This window comes from Mytilus galloprovincialis, chromosome 6 (assembly GCF_965363235.1).
Source record: "Mytilus galloprovincialis chromosome 6, xbMytGall1.hap1.1, whole genome shotgun sequence".
NCBI classification, from domain to species: Eukaryota; Metazoa; Mollusca; class Bivalvia; order Mytilida; family Mytilidae; genus Mytilus; species Mytilus galloprovincialis.
The window spans coordinates 101,525,220-101,545,849 of NC_134843.1; the positions used below are offsets into that span (position 1 = coordinate 101,525,220).

Consider the following 20,630-nt stretch of genomic DNA (forward strand, 5'->3'; position numbering starts at 1 on the left):
TCCCTTCCCAGATCCTTTGCTTACATTTGCTTATGGTTTAAAAAATCTATTTTGATGTGAAATTAACATTTTTATCACTTCCCTTTTACAACAAAAAAGGGGGAGGGTAGAATTTTTTTCCCAGGAATCCATATATACAAAACTAGGACATTTTTCAAAAGACCTACAATCTTTACAAAAATAAATCATTACAGTAATTATACTCTCAACATTTTAGCGTACAATGTACTTAGCAATATTTTCGAAACCGCAATATATCTCTAACTGAATATAATAGAATATATGACAAAAAATATTTTAATACGAGTTAAGTATCACAGATACCTTACACAAACTTCGAATTCCATGGGGTGTAGCAGTGGGGATGGGGTACTTGTGACTTCCGTAACAGTGATTTCATAAACAATCAACCTTATTGTTTCAACAAAATGGATGACAACACATCCCCCCCCCCCCCCGCCCTTTAAAGAAAGAAATCCACCTCTGGGTAGGTTTTAAAACTTTTCGATTTTGTCCCTGTAAGTGAAATAAATTTAGGGTATGCCCTATATATCTTTAGAATAAAACTAAATTGAACATTTAAATGACCCCCCCCCTCTAAAAAAAACACCAACCACACACATATAGCAAATGTGGTTTTTCATGCTCGAAGTTCCTCATCTCTTCATTCCTTTATTCTGTTTTAACTAACGGTAACAATTGATACCGCGTAGTTATTTAAAAAAACACACAAAAAAAACGTGCACGTACAGAGCAACTAAAGAAAAATAGTAGCACGAGTGAACCAGGTTTAACTCATCATTTTCTTCAAAGGAGTAGGTTCAGTAAGACCCCTTTTTGGCCCCAAAATTAAGCAGTTTTGCAAAATTGTGAAAATGTAATCTTTTATCTATTTTTTGGAAAGTAGAATGCTTCTGCTACATAAATATGTGCTGTTTTTGACAATACACTGCACATATATCGTGTACTAGCATCATAAAGTCATGCTAAATTACTGAAATCTTCACAATTATAGCATTTTAGTTAAATTTTAGACAGTTTCCGTCTTAAATGAAAGTGGCCGCATTCGTGTTCATTCATAATATTGAAATGTAAGTTGTAATTGATGATAATACATAACATATATAAAGGTTGAGGATGAACACGGATGCGGCCACTTTCATTTTTGACGAAAACCATCTACAAATTGACGTTTTTTGGCATATTTGATAGATTTTTCATATTTAAGCTTCAATCGGAGCGTTTTTAATGACTGAATCAGTTAAAATCCTTTACATAAACTAATCGAATCAATTGAAATAGACACTTAAGTGTTGAAAAAGTGTCCTAAATATCTCGTTAGATGAAACTGAAATTTGGGGCCAAAATCGGCCCTTACCGGACCTACTCCTTTCCTGTACCAAGTCATGAAATGGCAATTGTTATCTTATAGTTTGTTTCTGTGTGTGTATATTTCACCAACTCATTATGTATTCACGATCTTTCAGCTGCTACTAAAGACTTTGTTAAACGTCACCAGTGTTTGAACAGAAATTTAATGAACCAGGGTTATTTTAATGAACGTCTCGTTTTTTTATCTAAAATGTTCATCGGCACACACCAACCCCTTGTGGATAAATATTCCGAGTCAACTTCACAAATAAAGCACGATTGTCTTGTATAGATTCTAGGTACTGAGGTTATTTATCATCTTAATTACGTCTTATACTGTTCTTTTACTTTTCTTTGTAATTATTACTTTAGTTGTCTAGTCTATTGTGACAAGGCTCTAAACTAATACACACCGTTATTGTTTCATTGCTATGGTACATTTCTGTATTCTGATTTTTTTATTTATGCTACTGTGCTTTGTGATTTTATCTATGACTTTGTTTTTTTATTTGTTTTTATAGATATTAAGAATATAACACAATGTTGCCTGCTGTGTCCCTATTTTTGAAATTTTTACCCATTATGTCTTTTTGTTTTGTTAACACAGTGTTGTCAATATAATGGAATTTTCTGAGAGAGATACTTTGAACTAAATAAATATGTTGTATTTTTAACAAACTTTACAGATCCCACTGAAATAATTATAGTACGACACCTTAAGCTATCTTTTGATTATTCTTTATTAAGAGGCTGTATATAAAACGTTTTAAAAGTTTAAAGTGTTGTCAATAGGGAAAAGTTTGCAAAGATAAGCATATGCATGTAAGATGCACTGATGTATACTAATGACTCCCTGTCACGTTCTCATTTTATACTCTAATTTTGCAGCCGGTCTTGACAAAGACAGTAGCCAGAATCTCATTACCCTATGCAGCTGCTGAGTCAATTTTTTTACTCGTATATGCAATTCGGGAGTAATCAGTAAGCATTGGCATTATGTGTTCTGTTTCTTTAGCTTTATATGAAGTGATGTCACAAACTTGGTGACATTTGAATGATTCCACCTCAATCATTGTCAATTGTTATGATTTTTTATAGAACAACATAAATATATTTTAACACTTTAAGATTATAATCCATTAATTTTATCATCTAAATATCGAAATAAATAGTTGTAAAAAATATAAAAACGTTTTATTGCACTAAATTAGAATATTAAAAGTAAAATATAAATTACATGAATCCTAAAAGCACCAAATTACATGATTGACATGAAATGTATTATCTATTTCTTCTATTTACAATAGATAATCTTTCATCACTGTACTTGTTCAGACATATATAAAACTTCATGTATAAAATCTTTCATCAGCACTATCACTGTACTTATTCACACATATAAAAAAAATCTACGTATAAAATTCTGATTGCATTAATGCATTAAAATTAATGTCCTCTTTTAATATGAAGATTCTGAATATATACTTAAAAATGTTAAAATGCTGCAATATGAGATCATATATTTTAATTAAATAGGATACTACGTTTGGAGTTATCATCAATCCAAAACCTCTCTCCAGTAGACGAATTTTCTTTCCATATCTGAAGGCTCATATATTTTAAGTTCCTTTTCTATTTTCAGTTCTTCTTCCGGAAAATAAGCGGGTGTCTCAGGTTCCCATTTTATCAACCGAAAATACTTTACTAAAGCTACACCTGGTATCCAAAGAACAGCAGTAAGAATTAAAAAATGCTGCAACAAATGTATGTCCTCCCGGCCATGATAAAGCTGTCGTTGTTGCCTGGAATTACAATATGATAGCAAACACTTTTTAAAAGAGGGACGAAAGATACCAAAGGGACAATCAAACTCATAAATCTAAAACAAACTGACAACGCCATGGCTAAAAATGAAAAAGACAAATTATGTTAAGTAATTTAACACTTTCAATTGTTTTCTCGTGTTCTGGTTAAATTGTTGATATTATTCAAGTCATTAACATGTACCCCAAGCAAAAGAATTAATCACTCCCAAAGTCAGATCAATACTATTCAAAATATTGTTAATTTGAACACTTGGCCCACTTCCGAGTTAATATTCATTTTAAAGGATAAAACTGTGGATATGTCTCGTGTGCGTGACCTCATCGCAAGTTAACAATATTGATGCTTCTAATGAAATATTGAGACACCTGAAAACGGAATTATTGTACGCCAATCGGGAGGTTCACATGTATGTATAATTTTATATTCTTAAATTGATTTGTCCCAAAAGGATTGCCTCCACTTGTAGATTTACTTGGAATTTCTGGTACTTGGATTGATTGATTGATTGATTGATTGATTTTTGGTGTAAAACGCAACTTTCAGTACTTTTGGTTATATCGTGGAGATAAGTTTTTTGGCTAGCCGCAAAACCAGGTACAACCCACCATTTTTTCTTACACTGTCCTGTGCCAAGTCAGGAAAATAGCAATTGTTATCTTATAGTTCTTTTTTGTGTGTGTTGCATTGTCGTTTGTTTTTGTTACATTTCAGTTTTTCTGTTAATTCGTTGTTTTCCTCTTATAGTTGATGTGTTTCCCTCGGTTATAGTTTGTAACCCGGATAGGTTTTCTTACAATCTATTTACGTCTTTCGAACAGCGGCATACTACTGTTGCCTCTATTTGTTGGCTGAGAAAGCCGTGGTATTTAAAGAGAACCTCAACCGACTTTAGGCAGGAAAAAAATAACAATCATTAAAGATATGTCATCTCCAAATCTAAAATGAAATCGGTTAGAATTACGAAGGAATTAAGAGTACATGATTCATCTTATTCAAAAAGACGAATCATTATAAAAAGAAGATGTGTTTTGATTGTCAGGTAAACAAAATTATCAGGGTCTGCATTTCAGTGTTTCGTTCTATCTTCCCATATCATTATATGACTTTGCAATATAATATAGCTTAAACAATAAGAAGCTGTGAAGATCTAGTTTATGATTCTCCATCTCATGAAGTTTTACCAAGGCAAGTTTGGTAAAAGTTGGACATAGGGTTTAAAGATATTATCAAACACACAAATATTATACTTATTTCTTTAACAAAATTTCTGTCTATAAATAACTGCTGTGACCTTGACTTTTGATAGGGAGACACCAAAATCAACAACTGACGTAATGGGGCATCGTTGTATCTTTTTAGAAAAAAGTCAAAATTATGGTTCAAAAGACAACATCCGAAACCAAACATTTACGCAAATTTTAGTTTGTCAAAGGCCGCTTTGACCTTTATTTTGACCTCCAGACCCTTAAATCATTATATGGGGTATAACAAAGCACAGTTTAATGAAGACTTGTGAAATTTCCTTTTTCAAAAGAATGTGCAGAAACACGAAATTATTACCTGCATGCTTGTAATTCCGACGGCATTTGCCATATCATAAGCCGGTGTCGTATCTTTCAAGTTCTACTATTTAATAATTGACAACCCTTAACAATCTAAAAAGTAAAATCACAAAAATACTGAACTTAGAGGAAAATCAATTCGACAAGTCCATAACGACATGGCAAAATTAAAATACAAAACGCATCAAAAACGAATGGACAAGAACTGTCATATTCCTGACTTGGTACAGGCATTTTCAAATGAAAAAATGGTGGATTAAACCTGGTTCTATAGCGCTAACCCTCTCACTTTGATGACAGTCTAATCAAATTCCGTTATATTTACAATGATGCGTTAACTAAACAGACACAATAAATAAAATACTAGTAGTCAAACTATGGGAACAGCAGTCATCATCGTGTAACAATTTTAAAAGGAACAATTTAACAGAACACAAAAACATCTACAAACACATTCATTGATTTGCGTGTCTGACATGCAGATTCAACACTTCAAGCAATAAATCATACCATACCGTTTAAGTCCATAAAAGTAACTTATTCCAATGACTTCGAAAAATGCAATAACTAATAATGGAATATTGCCACTAAGTTCATCAAAAAGAACAAAAATGTACGGTCCATTCTGTGTGGCAAAACCAAAGGACATCAGAAGGGAAACAGCACATAGTACACCTGAAATATAACAAACGAAATAGTAACACACGAAATAGTTGTTCACTAAATAACAATAGTATAAAGTTCAAAGTTCAAAGTTCAAAATTTTCCAAATAAGGGCCCCTGACGGGACATAATGACAACAATACACAATACATTCTGATTCTTAACACATAAACATATAAACATATAATGAAGATAAAATTAAAATTTCAATTCACATGAAGAGAATATAATATCATAGAATATATATATCATATAAAATGTCACATCATAAAACAATTGTTATTGTTATCATTTAAAAAAGAGGGACGAAAGATACCAAAGGGACAGTCAAACTCATAAATCTAAAACAAACTGACAACGCCATGGCTAAAAATGAAAAAGACAAACAGAAAAACAATAGTACACATGACACAACATAGAAAACTAATGAATAAACAACGCGAACCCAACCAAAAACTAGGGGTGATCTCAGGTGCTCCGGAAGGGTAAGCAGATCCTGCTCCACATGTGGCACCCGTCGTGTTGCTTATGTGATTACAAATCCGGTAAATAGTCTAATTCGGTAGGTCACATTCATGAAAGGGAAGGGGAATGTAGTTACGACGTAAGGAACATATCCGATATCATTTGTGAAACGGTTATTCCATAACGGTCAACCAACTCGTGATGGCGTCCGTAAAATTTACGAAGGGATGATTTCAACTTCACCGTTTGGAACTCTTGGTTTAATAGCTTCCTTGTGAGCAGTAACCCTCTATCAAGAAAATCATGATAGGAAATGCAAGCACAGGAATATCGTATCAATTGCGAGATATATACCCCGTATGCAGGTGCTGCTGGAATGTTGCTACTTAGAAATGGAAAGATCACAATTGGAAAGCTGAAATCATCTCTTTTGTCGTAAAGTTTTGTTTTCAACCGACCCTCATTGTCAATTTCTAGATGTAAGTCAAGATATGAAGCCGACTTAACTGTATCTGTAGTATCCTTTATCTCCAATTTAATGGGATAGATGCGTTTCACATAGTCACCAAATTTTGAATTGTTTAGTGAAAGAACGTCATCTATATAGCGGAAAGTAGAGTTAAAGGATATTGCTAACTTCTTATCTTTTTTCCTAAGAAGTTCCTTCATGAAGTCAGCCTCATAATAATAAAGAAACAAGTCGGCAAGTAGAGGGGCACAGTTTGTTCCCATTGGGATGCCGACAGTCTGTTGAAAAACACGTCCTCCGAACGTTACAAATATGTTGTCAATCAAGAAATCAAGCATCTTGATAATATCGGTTTCAGAGAATTTTTTGTTTGAATCAGAGTGATTCTTTACAAAGTATGATTTATCCCTCCCTAGGACAAGATACTTGTATCTACGTTGGCCATTCTTTTTTATGAAGCAAAGTAATACCAACTCTTTCAATTTGTCTTTTAGTTTGGAATGTGGAATACTTGTGTAAAGAGTAGAAAAGTCAAATGTTTTAATACTGTTACAAGATGAAAGAGAGTTAGATTGTATGTACTCTAAAAGATCTTTTGAATTTTTAAGTATCCACATCTGATTCACGCCACCTCTAGAATAGGCAGTTTCACAATAACTTTGAAGCCCGTCTTTGATTGCTGATAAAATAGATGTTAATAATTTAGAAAGAGGTTTCGTGGAGCACATGGAAGACCCAGCAATATACCGTTGTTTGTAAGGACACTTATGTAGTTTAGGTATCCAATACAGTGATGGAAGATCCAGTTCTTCATCTTTGGTTGAAATACTAAAGGAACAAATAACAGACCTATCATTATCCAGGATTTCCTCTTTGGTAAGTGTCGTGAGGGTATATGTTGAGTTTCCAAGTGAATTGTCTATACCTAATTCGTTTATCAAGCAATTAATGTAGTGACTTTTACAGACAAAAACGATGTTATTTGGGGCTTTGTCTGCGGGGACAACAACATATTTATCATGGAGGTCAGATAAGTGTTTAGCAACATTTGGGTCTTTAAAGATTGACGTAGCATGGGCATTGATGGACTCATTCAGTTTCTTAATTCTGATTTGTATTAACGACCTCACTGCCTTAATCCATTCGGATAGAGTGTCTACGTCTTCCTTTTTACGTTTAGCCCATTGCCTGGCATAATCCTCGACTGAGTCCATCAAAATTTTAAAGTTGTATTTCCAATTGATGGATTTAGGCTCACGATATTTCGGACCTTTCGATAACACATTTCGTAGAGAAGTGTTATTAGCAATGTTAAGGTCACCGGTAATAACGTGTCCAGCAGGATTATATGTGAATTGGGAACTAGCACAAGTGCAATCAGGAGGTTTAGACTTGAAGTCGTCAATATCGAGATTCTGCAAAACGCGTTTGTAATTGAAAATTTTAGTTGCAATAGGTTTGGTATAGGTATAAGGAATTATTGGTACAGACTGGTCTTTGAAATCAGGAGGTATTTTCGATTGAACTAATTTATGATGAATGATATTGCCTAGGTTGACGCCATCGAGACCTTTGTTGGCAAAGGAAAGATTTAGAAAAGATCTTTTCTCTTTTTCATCTTTTCCAATGCGAACTGGCTTGAAAAGTCTGTGACTTGCAATATCCGAAATTATAGCTTGAAGTTTGTATTGGTTTGAATGAGGGTTTGTAACAGTGGATTCCAAACATAAATTGAACAGAGAATGAAGTTTTGAAAGGGGTAATGAATAAAGTTTCGTGCGAATGTGATGAATACCTAACGGCTTTTGTATGAATAACAGCAAGTCATTAATAGAGACATCATGCAGAGAAGGTGATGCATAATGACGATGACCATGACTGCGTCTACGTCGAGGAGTCGAGTTGAAAATATTCATCACATTCACCGAGTTACACGAAGGGCTAGATAGAATACCTATACCATCAATTTTGTCATTGCAGCCATACGGTGTTGCAGTTCCCAATTGTCTAATCCAGTAGTCTTCTTTTTGTCTACGGAGAGTCGTTGAAAGATTAGGATTGTTAGAGCTATGGTATATCTTTTCGATAATGCGAACTGTCATAGAAACGATGGAATGATCGGGCTGATTTAAATGCTGGTATAGAATGTCGTTAGCATTGAGGTTAATGTCTGATCTATGACCGCACATACGTTTGTTTAGCCTTCCTTTCGTTTCACCGACGTATACCAATCCGCAAAGGTTGCACTCTAATCCGTAGACGACATTTATCGATTTACAATTCAGATCATCGTAACTTCTGGTAAAATATGACTTAAGTTATTTTAGCTCTCTCAAAGTTTCATATCTTTGATTTTTTTTTCTGCCATGCAAGAGTGCCAGCAAAAATAGTTTTATAATTTATTAATTCACCATATTAAATTGAGAATGTAAATAGTTTGCTAACAGAGGTCCACCTCGTCTCTTATCCATAAAAATAAGTTGAAGTATAAGGAAACAGCACATAGTAGATCTGAAATATAATGTATTCAATCGAATCAGCACTGTTGGAAGGCCAAACAAAATACGAATTTTAAAGAGTTGAATAAATCGAATAAATTCAGAATTGTATTGATTGCTTTAGAAACCTGTCAATAAAATTATTTTGTGCAATTAGTATTATGACACGTTTAATATTCAGTCTTGTTTGTTTTAACATCTCCAATGGTAATGGTGTAAGTTAACAATAAATTACATGGAGATCTAGTAATACTTGTCGTGATTTTAAACGGCAAATCTAATTACCTGCTAATACATCTTTTCTCAAGTTTGTTATGAGGTTCATGTCCATTATAGAGGTCACCACGCCCTCTAGTGTACCGAACATACTGTCTAACCCAAGTGTCAGTAACATCAGAAAGAACAAGATCGACCAGAACGGTGCTGCTGGGAATTGGTTTATGGCTTCTGTAAATGCAATAAAGGCAAGTCCTGTTCCTGAACCCGACTGAAAAGATAGTATACACAGGTTTATAAAAATATGAGGGAATGTTAAAGACAACTTAGCAAAATACATTTTGTATTTCATACCATGCTGTAAAATATATACAAAATTCCTGAAACGCCATAGCATCTAACATCTTAAAAGTGAAAGTCCTCTCGCTTGTATTTGTTTCTATTATTAAATGCATTATTCTATGTTTTTCATAAGGAAAAAAAGAATTAACATGTGTGTTAGATATAGCCGTTATAGCTGTAAGCATAACTGTTAACCAAAACTATGACAAATGCCTATTTACATACAGAGAAAAGAGAAGCAAAAAAATTGAAAATGGAAATGGGGAATGTGTTAAAGAGACAACAACCCAACTAAAGTGCAGAAAACAGCATAGGCCACCAATGGGTCTTAAACACAGCGACAAAATATCGCCGCCGAAGGCCGTATTCACCCGACGTCTAAACAAAAATTAGTAAATTTTACCTTTTGAAGCTCTGCTTGCAAATCACAGACTGGAAGTTCCGGCATTATCCCTTGTCTTTGTATCCATCGTTGAATAGATGGTTCTAACTGGGTTAATGTTGTTTGTGTTCCAGCTTTTGGTACTGTCTGGTCTGTTGTGTTAAACAGACTTATCAGTTGGATATTCTTTGTTGCTAAGCAATCGTTGAAGGAGTTGTTAGCCTTAAAACCTATAGCAAACAAGAATATGATGATAAAGGAGAAGGGCCAATTTCTGCTATATGAGCAGATTATAAATCTCAAAGTGTCAAATCCCACTTAATTTTTGATATTGAGGAACATATTCTATATTAAAAAATATAGATCCAGTATTTTTGGGGTTTTTTTTTTATTTTTTGGTAAAACTTTGCATCGAAGTGCACATTAACTTAAATAAACTAGTTGATGATGATATAGTGTTGTCGTAAGACGTCCAGTGGCAAGTTATGTGGGGTGTTTTTTTCAAAACGAGAACATAATACCGTAGTTGATTATGAGTATGATCCCTACAACGTTACAGTCTGCATGAAGATATGCCAACCTACTTCGGCACATAATTCTGACTCCCGTCAATCATTATTTTCTTTTTCTCTTAAATGATGCAGACATTGCATAGAAACAGCCAATTTCAGAATGCTGTGGAAAGACTGACGAGGGTAAACTAGTAAACCCCACTCCTTTCTAAACGAAGCATAATAATTTCCTCCAAAAGTTTGGTTTTGATAATCAATGTCCTTCCTAGCAATTTTTTTAATAACCTATATTTTTCGAATCACACAGACTGTTGTTTATTAAAACTACTTGATATAAAATCTATGACGAAAACAGATATTCTGAAGTAAATAACCACATTACATTAAAAAAAAATGACCATTCCAGCAAAAACAGATGCAATGCAGATTATAACTACCTAATATGGAAAATATGACGATTCCAGCAAAAACAGATGTTCTGCAGTTAATAACAGAAACCAAGATGGCGTCAACATAACAGTTGTTTCTGACTGGCATATAGGAGGAGAAAGCGATCAGTCCACCAAAGGCTAATCCTAATGAGAAGAAAATTTGTGTTGCTGCTTCTAACCATACTTGTGGATCTCCTAATCTAGAAAACTGCAATAAATGAGGAAAACGATGTATGTAAAATTGTTTTTAAACCGTATGATGCACAAGCACTTCAACGGATACTTAGCGTAAGCTTATAAATACATGTTATTCCTTGGCCTATTTTCGAACAATTGGAATTATGGTTGAGTAGTGAAACCATAGACGACTGAAGGACTTAGTGCCGTATTGAATGATAGTTGCGCAGTTGAAGTATTTAGACTTTTGGGGAGTTCGTACATAATGTATAAAGTATCATAAAGAGAGGCGACATATACCCTTCAAAAGGAACATTCAAACTAAAGAGTAGAGTTCAAACTGACAACGCCATGGCAACAAAAAAAACAACAACCAAAAGACATAAATGTACAACATTATACTGAACAGAGTTTTAGATTTTTCAAGGTTAACATGTTTTATGTAAAAACTTAACGTCTGTACTTGTCATGTTGTAAATGTTGTATACTTGAAATACACAATATTACAAGTAGCATATGTACTTCATCCAATAAAATATTTGATTTCATTTGATTTATTTCACACAAATAAATTTTGCATATAAATATAAGAAATGTAGTGTATTTTTAATATCTTGCTTGAAGTAATTTTTTATTTACATTAACATTATTCGACGGGTGAAAAAAGAATATTAACATAAATTTAATTACGTATGAACATAGGATGTAAAATGCCGTCCCTTTTTTTGTTTTCCTTTACATTTTATTGACAACATCAACAAACACATAGTAAAGACAGCATATAAAATAAAATACAACCAGTACAATTGAAAAGAGGGGCAGGATCTTTTTCGGGACGTCGGGATCGGGTGTTTTTAAGCTCGTGATTTCGGGATTGATCCTTTCATGATCCGGGAATTCTTTTTTCGAATTTGGGGATGTCGGGATTAAAATTTCTTTAAATTTGAGAAAAAAGTAAAATCACAAAAATACTGAACTTAGAGGAAGATCAATTGGGAAAGTCCATAATCACATGGCAAAATCAAACAAAACGCATAAAAAACGAATGGACAAGAACTGTCATATTCCTGACTTGGTACAGGCATTTTCAAATGTAGAAAATGGTGGATTAAACCTGGTTCTATAGCGCTAACCCTCTCACTTTAATGACAGTCTCATCAATTTCCGATATTTTTACATTGATGCGTTAAATAAACAGACACAATAAATAAAATAGTCAAAATATGGGTACATCAGTCATCATCGTTTAACAATTTTAAAAGGAACAATTTAACAGAACACAAAAACATCTACTATCTACGAACACATTTATTGATTTGAGTGTCTGACGTCAGAAAATTTTATACGTCACATAAATTTGTCGTTCAATGTGCGTACAAACAATTTTTAAATTTTCATGGGAATGTTAGCATACAGGGTTAAAAAATCAAAAGTATGCAAGAATAAATTTAAGAAATAGACCGAGATTTAAACTAGTCCAAAAGTTATATATAGATTTTATAAGAATCCAAAAATAGTTAATTCCACTACGCGATTGAATGATTTTGACGTTTGTGGTTCAACGTATATAGTAATTCATAATAGAAATATATCATAATGACATATAATAGAACAATATCATACTGACTGGATCTTTCAAAGTACAGAGTCACGTTATAAGAACAAAAGAAATACAAAAAGTCGCAAATACAAAACAAACCACAAAAAAATGAAAGCCAATACAAACACATTGACGAGATGTATAAGTACCGAGCCACGTGAAACGGATATCACATGAAACCATTCAACAGTAAAAGTAATATTAATAATAGAACACAGACAAATGAAAGAACTATAAAACACGTTGTTAAGATGATAAACAACATCAGTACGCAGAATCTATACATCAAGACCATCGTGTATTATTTAAGAAGTTGATACGGAATATTTATCAACAAGGTCTTGGTACCTTCCGATGAACTTTTTTAGAAAAAGAACGAGACGTTCTTTGACATACCCCTGTTTCATCAACTTACTACTCAGACACTGATGACGTTTTACAAAGTCTGAGTAGGAGCTGCAAGCTCTTGAATATCGAATAAGTTGGGAAATATATATCCCATATGCAGGTGAAGTTGGTATATTGCTACTAAGGTGGGGGAAATTTATAATTTCAAAATTAAAATCGTCTCGTTTGTCATAGATTCTGGTACTGAGATGACTGTGTAAGTCAAATTCGAGATATAAGTCTAAAAATGATGCGGAGGAAGCCGTGTCTGTTGTTTCTTTAATCTCTAGTTCTGGGGGATATATCAATGGAACCCAATCAGAAAAGTTCGGATTGTTTATGGAAAGAACATCATCAATATATCTGAAAGTGAAATTAAATAATCTGGCTTCTTTGATTCTCTTGTTTTTTACACGTGTCTGGAGGAACTCCGATTCATATGAAAATAAGAAGAGGTCGGCAAGAAGAGGCGCACAGTTTGTTCCCATAGGAATGCCGACAATTTGTTGGAGACCTCGGTGTTTCATGTTTTAAAGCTCGGGATTTCGGGATCAGGACCCCTCCTACTCCCCCTCATTAAAGTAATGCTTTCGTCTTTACAGCAATATCTGTGTAAATATTTACATCTGGTACTAAGAAATATTCTAGTCCATGCTGAAATCCTTCTTAAGTAACTCCCCGGAAGAATAATATGATCAAAACCAAATATTTAAACGTTGCAGTGACATACACAACCTAAGAAAATAGTAAAGCTATGTTAAAGGGGCACTAGCTACGGGATATATATTTTGTTTTCTTTTTCAACCATTAATGAAAGTGGCATAGTGAAATTATAATTCGCGCATTGCAGCCAGTTTGGTTCAATTTTGTCAAAATAAGCTAGGAAACATCGATGATGAATTATTCACTTGCAAGTGAATAATTCGATCCAATTGAATCCGTTTTCATGTGAACTTCAATTTACTTCCTTAGAAAGAGATCTATTATGCATGATTGATGCGTGTTAGACTATTAAAAGAAAAACATGTCAACATTGAAAGTGAAACAAAGGTAGTTACTATGTAAGATGACTTAAAAAGGATTAAGAAATAAAAAGACCAAAATGTTAGAAAGGTTTACAATTTAAAAACTTAAAGGGAAAATACAGAATAAAAATGGTATTTATTTAACTAAAATCTTCCTCCAGTCTTGGTTAAACTTGTCTTTTCAGTAGTAACTTACTTTACCGGAAGATGCAATTCCTTTAATCATACACATGAACACAATGAGCCAGGCTACAAATAGAGAAACCAGGATCCACCAGTTCAGGTTGCCTGTTTCTTCTACTGATTACGAAATATCTAAAGTCTTTCTGTACCAGAAATAAGTTGTCGGACTGCTCATCTATAAAACAGAGATCAGGGTCAACTTAAATTTGTCAAATTGCATTGATATATCGTTCAAGTCTCCATCAAAAACTGACGAACAAATAACTACAGAAAAAATGAAATCTGAAACGTTCATACATCTAGTTACACTTCCGCCCAACTCGCTCAAAGGTTGTCTGAAACTTAGTCCGGAGTGAAAGTTCGTCTCGTGTTAAAGGATCCACTGTAGCTTTGAGATGAAGAACAGCAATAAAGTTCTCTTTTAGGTTTTTTTTCAAGTGTGTCTAATATATTTATACAATATACTAGTCTAGTAATGAAAAGAAGTGATATAGTGTAATGCTGTTTTCTGTATTTCTGTTGTGCTATTTAACAATGCGTGAGTAAATGCAAAATCGTACTTGAAAAGAAAGGTTTTTGTGGATAAGCTTCCGGTTAACAATGCCTTTCTTAAAAGATTTTTGAAATAACACATTTAAAAAAATCAGAAAAGAAACGCAAAATATTTATCAATCTTGACACAATAAATGTAAGTTCATAAAAAATCTGGGCGAAGACGATTCCAAAACTCGATCAAGTAATTCTTGATTATAAACTTACATGTCCATGAATAGCTACACCTGTATAATAGAAAAATGCACCTTCGAAATCATTTTAATTTCTTAATATCTACTCTGATTCGACAACCCGACAGAAGAGACGAAAATAGTTCAAAGCCATCATTGGGTCTTAAACGTAGCGAGACAATTCCGCACCTGGAGGCGGTCTTCAGCTGACCCCTAACAATAATGTATACCTGTACCAATGCATACTTACATTGCACTCCTTTGGTACCGGATCTGGACATGCTGCCCATGGTAAAGTAGCTCTAAAACTCAGCACTAAATAATACAGACACCAGGCAATAATAGTGTTATAGTATAACGCTACCCAAAACGAGACAAAACGGCAGGCTATTCCAATCCCGCCTAAAAAGGGACTAACTTCATTCCATGCTCCTATGGCTCCTTTCCGTAACCTTTGACCTACTGCAAGTTCAAGGTAAAACAAAGGAATGCCTTCGATTGCTAACATTATGACGTATGGAATCAGAAAAGCACCTGTAATTAAAAGTAACAGTTTGCAATTAACTTAATTTTTTTAGAAGACAGTTGAAGGCATAAATATCACTCCAAATTTTCAAAATTATATACTTTCTTAAAAATAAACAGAACTGGTAAACTGTAAAATTGTTGAATGTTCAGTGGCATATATTTCATACTTATGTCCTATGACATTGACTTCACCAGAACATGAATATGTAGTATAATCAGAGATCAATATTTTAATCAGATTGTAAATAAGATATAATTGATACTGATAACGTTCTGTTGAACACCTGGAGGGTGTTATTTAAAAGATTCATAATACTTTTTGGGGTCTCTAACATTTGTTTTGTCATGTCTTTTCCTTTCAGATGCTGAGTATTGTAAAGTTATTAAAAACCATTTTTGTGATATAACCTTCTTTGTAGCTTTTCTCAGAAGATAAGTTTTACAAGCATATATTTTACATTTTTTACAGGTTAGACACACCCATCAAATTAGTCATATAATATATGACTTCGCATTTTATTACTTTCTGAAACGTTTTATGCTAAGTTTAATTTTCTTTTAATTTGCTGCAGCATTGGTGTAAGAGGGTCAATTAAAAACAGAAAAAGGTACACATATAAGAAATTAAAAAGAAAGAGAAAATATTGCTCCCGAGGCCATAGGACTATCATGTTAAAAGATTATGACCTCCAAAAGGGATAGTATCACTATCAAAGTTTGTGGTTCAAGTCTTGTGATATTGGTTTTGCTCATTGTTGTTAATTTATGTCTTTTGGTCTTTTGTGAAGAGTTGTCAAATTGGAAATCAATATTTCTTCAATTGGAATATGGAATATGGAATCTATGTATCCCATCACACCACACATACTGACATAGAGATATCCCTTTCTAACTGTTCTAACAGACAATTGGTTTATTTATAAATAAGAAAATGTGGTATGGGTGCAAATTAGACAACTCTGACTTACCTCCTCCGTTTTTCTGAGCTAGGTAAGGAAATCTCCAGACATTCCCAAGTCCAACTGCGAACCCGACAACCGCTAAGAGGTATTGTACTTTATTATCCCAGCAGTCGGAAACCAGGTTGAAATAGAACAAAAGAATCGAAGCTCTTTGTTAGAGAAGGCGATAAATGTTTACTGTATTGTTTACTATCGTGACAAAATTTTTTAAAGTTAATAGAAACAAACAAAATTGCAATTTTCTTCTCAATTACGAGGTGTTTTATTTTAAAAACACCATTTGCATAGGTTTTCAATTTATCTAGTACATAGTTAAGCAGAACAATTAGATATCAGGTCGACGACATGGGTATCTTTCAAGTTGGATAAAGAAAATGCATAACCTCCGATTTTTTTGAAAAAATTACCACGGACGGGAAACATATCAATCTATTAGTTCAGTAATTTTCGTGTCTGCCCTTCCATTATGTGACTGAAGAAAAAATTCCAAAAAATGGGTAACAATTGTACCGAAAAGAGAAAATCGAGTGCACCTTTTTATGTAAGGGCGTGTTTGAGTTGAGTATTTTGTCTTGATATCGTACAAAGTAAGAATATTTCATACATCGTCTCGCTTCAGATTCTATCATTTTTATATATTAAAGCTGCAGGTTGACTTTATAACACAAAAAAGTCACAGTACTAAAAGATGAAATATATGGGTCAAGTGACATACCTATCTAATGAGTCACAAAAACAGAGAAGGTGTGTTCGAATAGCTATTTTTTTACTGAAAGTACTTGACGACAGTCTTTCAAGTTGGATGATAAAAATGCATATCTTCGAAAAATTCTAATTTTTTGTGTGTGGTAACTAGGGTTTATAGTCTTCATACACTAAAAAATTCAATCTGCCCTTCCACGAAATATTTAATTAGAATTTTTTTTAATGTTTATGAATTTTCGAAAATTCCACCTGACAACCGATCAGACAATAGTTTTAAGTTGAATCAATGCAGACAAGATTATTAACTGATGCTCATTAGCTAGTTGATACATTTGTCTTTTAAAATACAACTGACATATAAGGATCGTAATGGTGCAATGTGGATAAATGTATCGGTTTCCAAGAGCAAAATTGGTAGCACGTCATCACTACAATGGTTTCCATTTCTACGATTGTGAAAATGAACTGGCGTAATGGGGAGATAATTTTGACGAAGTAGAATCCTGACTGCCAGGACTCACGTTCGGTTGATTGTCCCTCAATATCTTCTGTTTTCTGCTTCAACAATGCGTCCGTAGGTAATGCTGTACCCGCCTTTGATGGCACGGAACTAATACTTCCAGAAAATATACTTCCACTCTCCATTGCTGTTGTGAGTTTTTTCCTTGACTCGCGCCAATTGGACGCACTCGATTCGATCGTGAACACACTGGACGTGTCCATTCCTTTGTTTACCTGTCCTCTCCTTGGGTCATTGTTATGTTTCTTTTTCTTGGTCATGATTATGATTTGTTTTAGTTCTATTTATACCGGTGAGGTTCTGCAACTGAAGAAAAAATATAATTGTTATTCTGTGCTAAGTAGTTTTTTCAGTGGATCTCCGTTTTTTTTTATCAATATGATATCACAACTATGGTAAAATTATTTTGATAGTTAAAAAGTATATTAACAATTTCTTAATTCCACCCGATTCATTACACATGTGTGTGGACAATTACACAAGTTGGTGATGCATAAGCAAACTTTATCTATCCACATTAAAAACAACAGACACTAACAACATTTGTTTGCACAATCACAATTACATTTAATTGCGATCGCTCTAGATATAAACGATTAATTTTAGAGGTGTATTAAAGAGGAAAAGAGCCCCCTTCCTTTGTGGAGTTTCATATATGGAGGATGCGTAAATTTTGAGAGTCCCTATTCATAACGTTGTTTTCCGCCACACTTTTAGAAATCCTGGATCCACACATGCAACTTGAAATTATCATATGGGAGACTTTGGAGTAACAGTGACATTTATATAAAAAAAAAATACTACAAAAGTACTCGTGTTCTGTAGTTCAACATATCAACATACAAGTACTCAAAAATAAATTTGATAAACGAGCTCATTTATATACTTTACAGTGATTTTTTTAAATTACTGATATCATAGCAACGGCTCAACAATGTAAACATATGCCTTCGTGATATTACTGGATGTAATTTAGTAATACGTATTTGTCCTAACAAACATTAAAAGGTTTCTCTCAAAATGCATAGCCTTTTATAGTCGACTATACGGTATGGGTTTTTCTTATTGTTGAAGGCCGTACTAATGCATATATAATTACTTACATCTATGTTATTTGAACTCTGGTGGATTGTTTTCTCATTGGCAAACATGTACAACATCTCCTTATTTTTATATTGATAGAGAAGAAATAATAATCATCTTCAATCGTTTATTTGCAAGCAAGATAAACTTGCTTTCATTTTTCTCTCATGCAAATGAATACTCCGTTTTCTATGTTGAGTCTTGTGTACTATAATTTGCCTGTTTTGGGGTTTTTTAGCCATGGCGATGTCAGTTTATTTTCAATCTATGAGCTTGACTCTGGTATCTTTCGCCCTCTTTGATCAGGAACAATTACTATCATTAGATCGACCCTCTTAGATTCTTTTCCCAGGTTTTATAATTTCTGGTATTTTCACCTAAATTAAGGAAAACATTAAAAGGCGCAACTAACTGAAGTCGTGTTTCTGAAGTCGACGAAACGCGCGTCTGGCGTACTAAATTATAATCCTGGTACCTTTGATAACAATTTACACCACTGGGTCGATGCCACTGCTGGTGGACGTTTCGTCCCCGAGGGTATCACCAGCCGAGTAGTCAGCACTTCGGTGTTGACATGAATATCAATTATTTGGTAATTTTTATAAATTTCCTGTTTACAAAACTTTATTTTTTTTCGAAAAACTAAGGATTTTCTTATCCCAGGAAGAGATTACCTTAGCCGTATTTGGCACACCTTTTTGGAATTTTGGATCCTCAATGCTTTTCAACTTCGTACATGTTTGGCTTGATAAATATTTTGATATGAGCGTCACTGATGAGTCTTATGTAGACGAAACGCGCGTCTGGCGAGCTAAATTATAATCCTGGTACCTTTGATAACAATTCTGTGTAAAGAAAATCTAGCTAGATTAGAAAAAACCCAAACGCATCATGACTTGTGGCTGGTTCACAAAATTGTAAACTTTCCTTATTTCTTATCTATGTGAGTTCACAGTGTGGGAACGGAACTGTACGGTTTTCTAATAATTTGGTTATTCGGGAGACTGTCAAGCGGGGCTCCGACATTTGCTAAATACCAAGTTGCTTGATGGAAAATTTGATGAACTCGTATGCTAATATAAAACGTTTCTGTTTCAAGTTTTGATAGCTAAAACATTCTTTATGTAAATATGAACCAATAAAATAATAAGAAAGATATATGCATCCAAACGTTTTCCTTAGAATGGTGGAGCTCCGTGTAAAACAATCAAAATTGTCACACAACAGCGATCAAAAATGTCAAATAAACATCGGAATATCAATGTTTGCTACCTGCATTTTCACATGTACCTTTTCTGATATATAGTCTTACCTGTCTGAAAGTTTCAAAGCCATTGTCCCAGTAGAAATCCAAATATATTTATTTTCTCCATGTCGGATATTTTTATTGACTGTACAGTAATAGACAATTTGGTAGGGTTTGAAATGTTTTGAATGCTCAACCCCTTAACCTAGAATAGAGGTGTTTTAACAGTCGGAGAAATGCATGATCTCGTACAATGCCAAAAATTAAGTAAACAGTATCGACAGGATGTAGCATAATTAATTCTCATTACTGCAAATATATACCGATATACGTCTATTTAGTCATGTTTAATTTTTCAAAAACAAAGTCAATTTTATTACCGGCAAAAATAATGTTTCCAACTATGTTAAATTGATAACCTTTGGGAATAAGTTTCAAGAGATCAATTGGAATACATTGGTCGTGTCTAAATTAACGAGCTTTATAAACATCTCCGCGATAAATGTTAGGATTTGGTATCCCGTTTTAATGAGACATTTACAGAGAAATCTTTATATCTCTGAAAATTAGTTATAAAAGGAATTCCTTACTTAAAAGTGTATAAGTAACACATAGGTTACGTTAATTGGAATTCAAAACATCACTACGTACAGAAACAGCGAACGAGTTTGGATGTTTAACCACTGTAATATTGTGCTAGAGGACCATAACCACTGTAAAAATGAAAAAGATTAATCGGGAACGAAAACTC

The 20,630-nt window shown here is 33.6% G+C and overlaps 1 protein-coding gene across 1 annotated transcript; it reads right to left on the minus strand.

Moving 5' to 3' along the window:
- Positions 1–4,076: 4,076 nt before the first annotated feature.
- On the minus strand, positions 4,077–13,637 carry LOC143081098 (sodium-dependent neutral amino acid transporter B(0)AT3-like). Its single transcript, XM_076257334.1, has 6 exons — positions 13,527–13,637; positions 10,745–10,946; positions 9,817–10,025; positions 9,141–9,342; positions 5,276–5,435; positions 4,077–4,134 (listed from the first exon to the last, which is right to left on the minus strand). The coding sequence occupies exons 2-6, from the start codon at positions 10,842–10,844 to the stop codon at positions 4,077–4,079; spliced, it is 729 nt and encodes a 242-aa protein (XP_076113449.1). The 5' UTR covers positions 10,845–10,946; positions 13,527–13,637.
- Between the last annotated feature and the right edge of the window lie 6,993 nt (positions 13,638–20,630).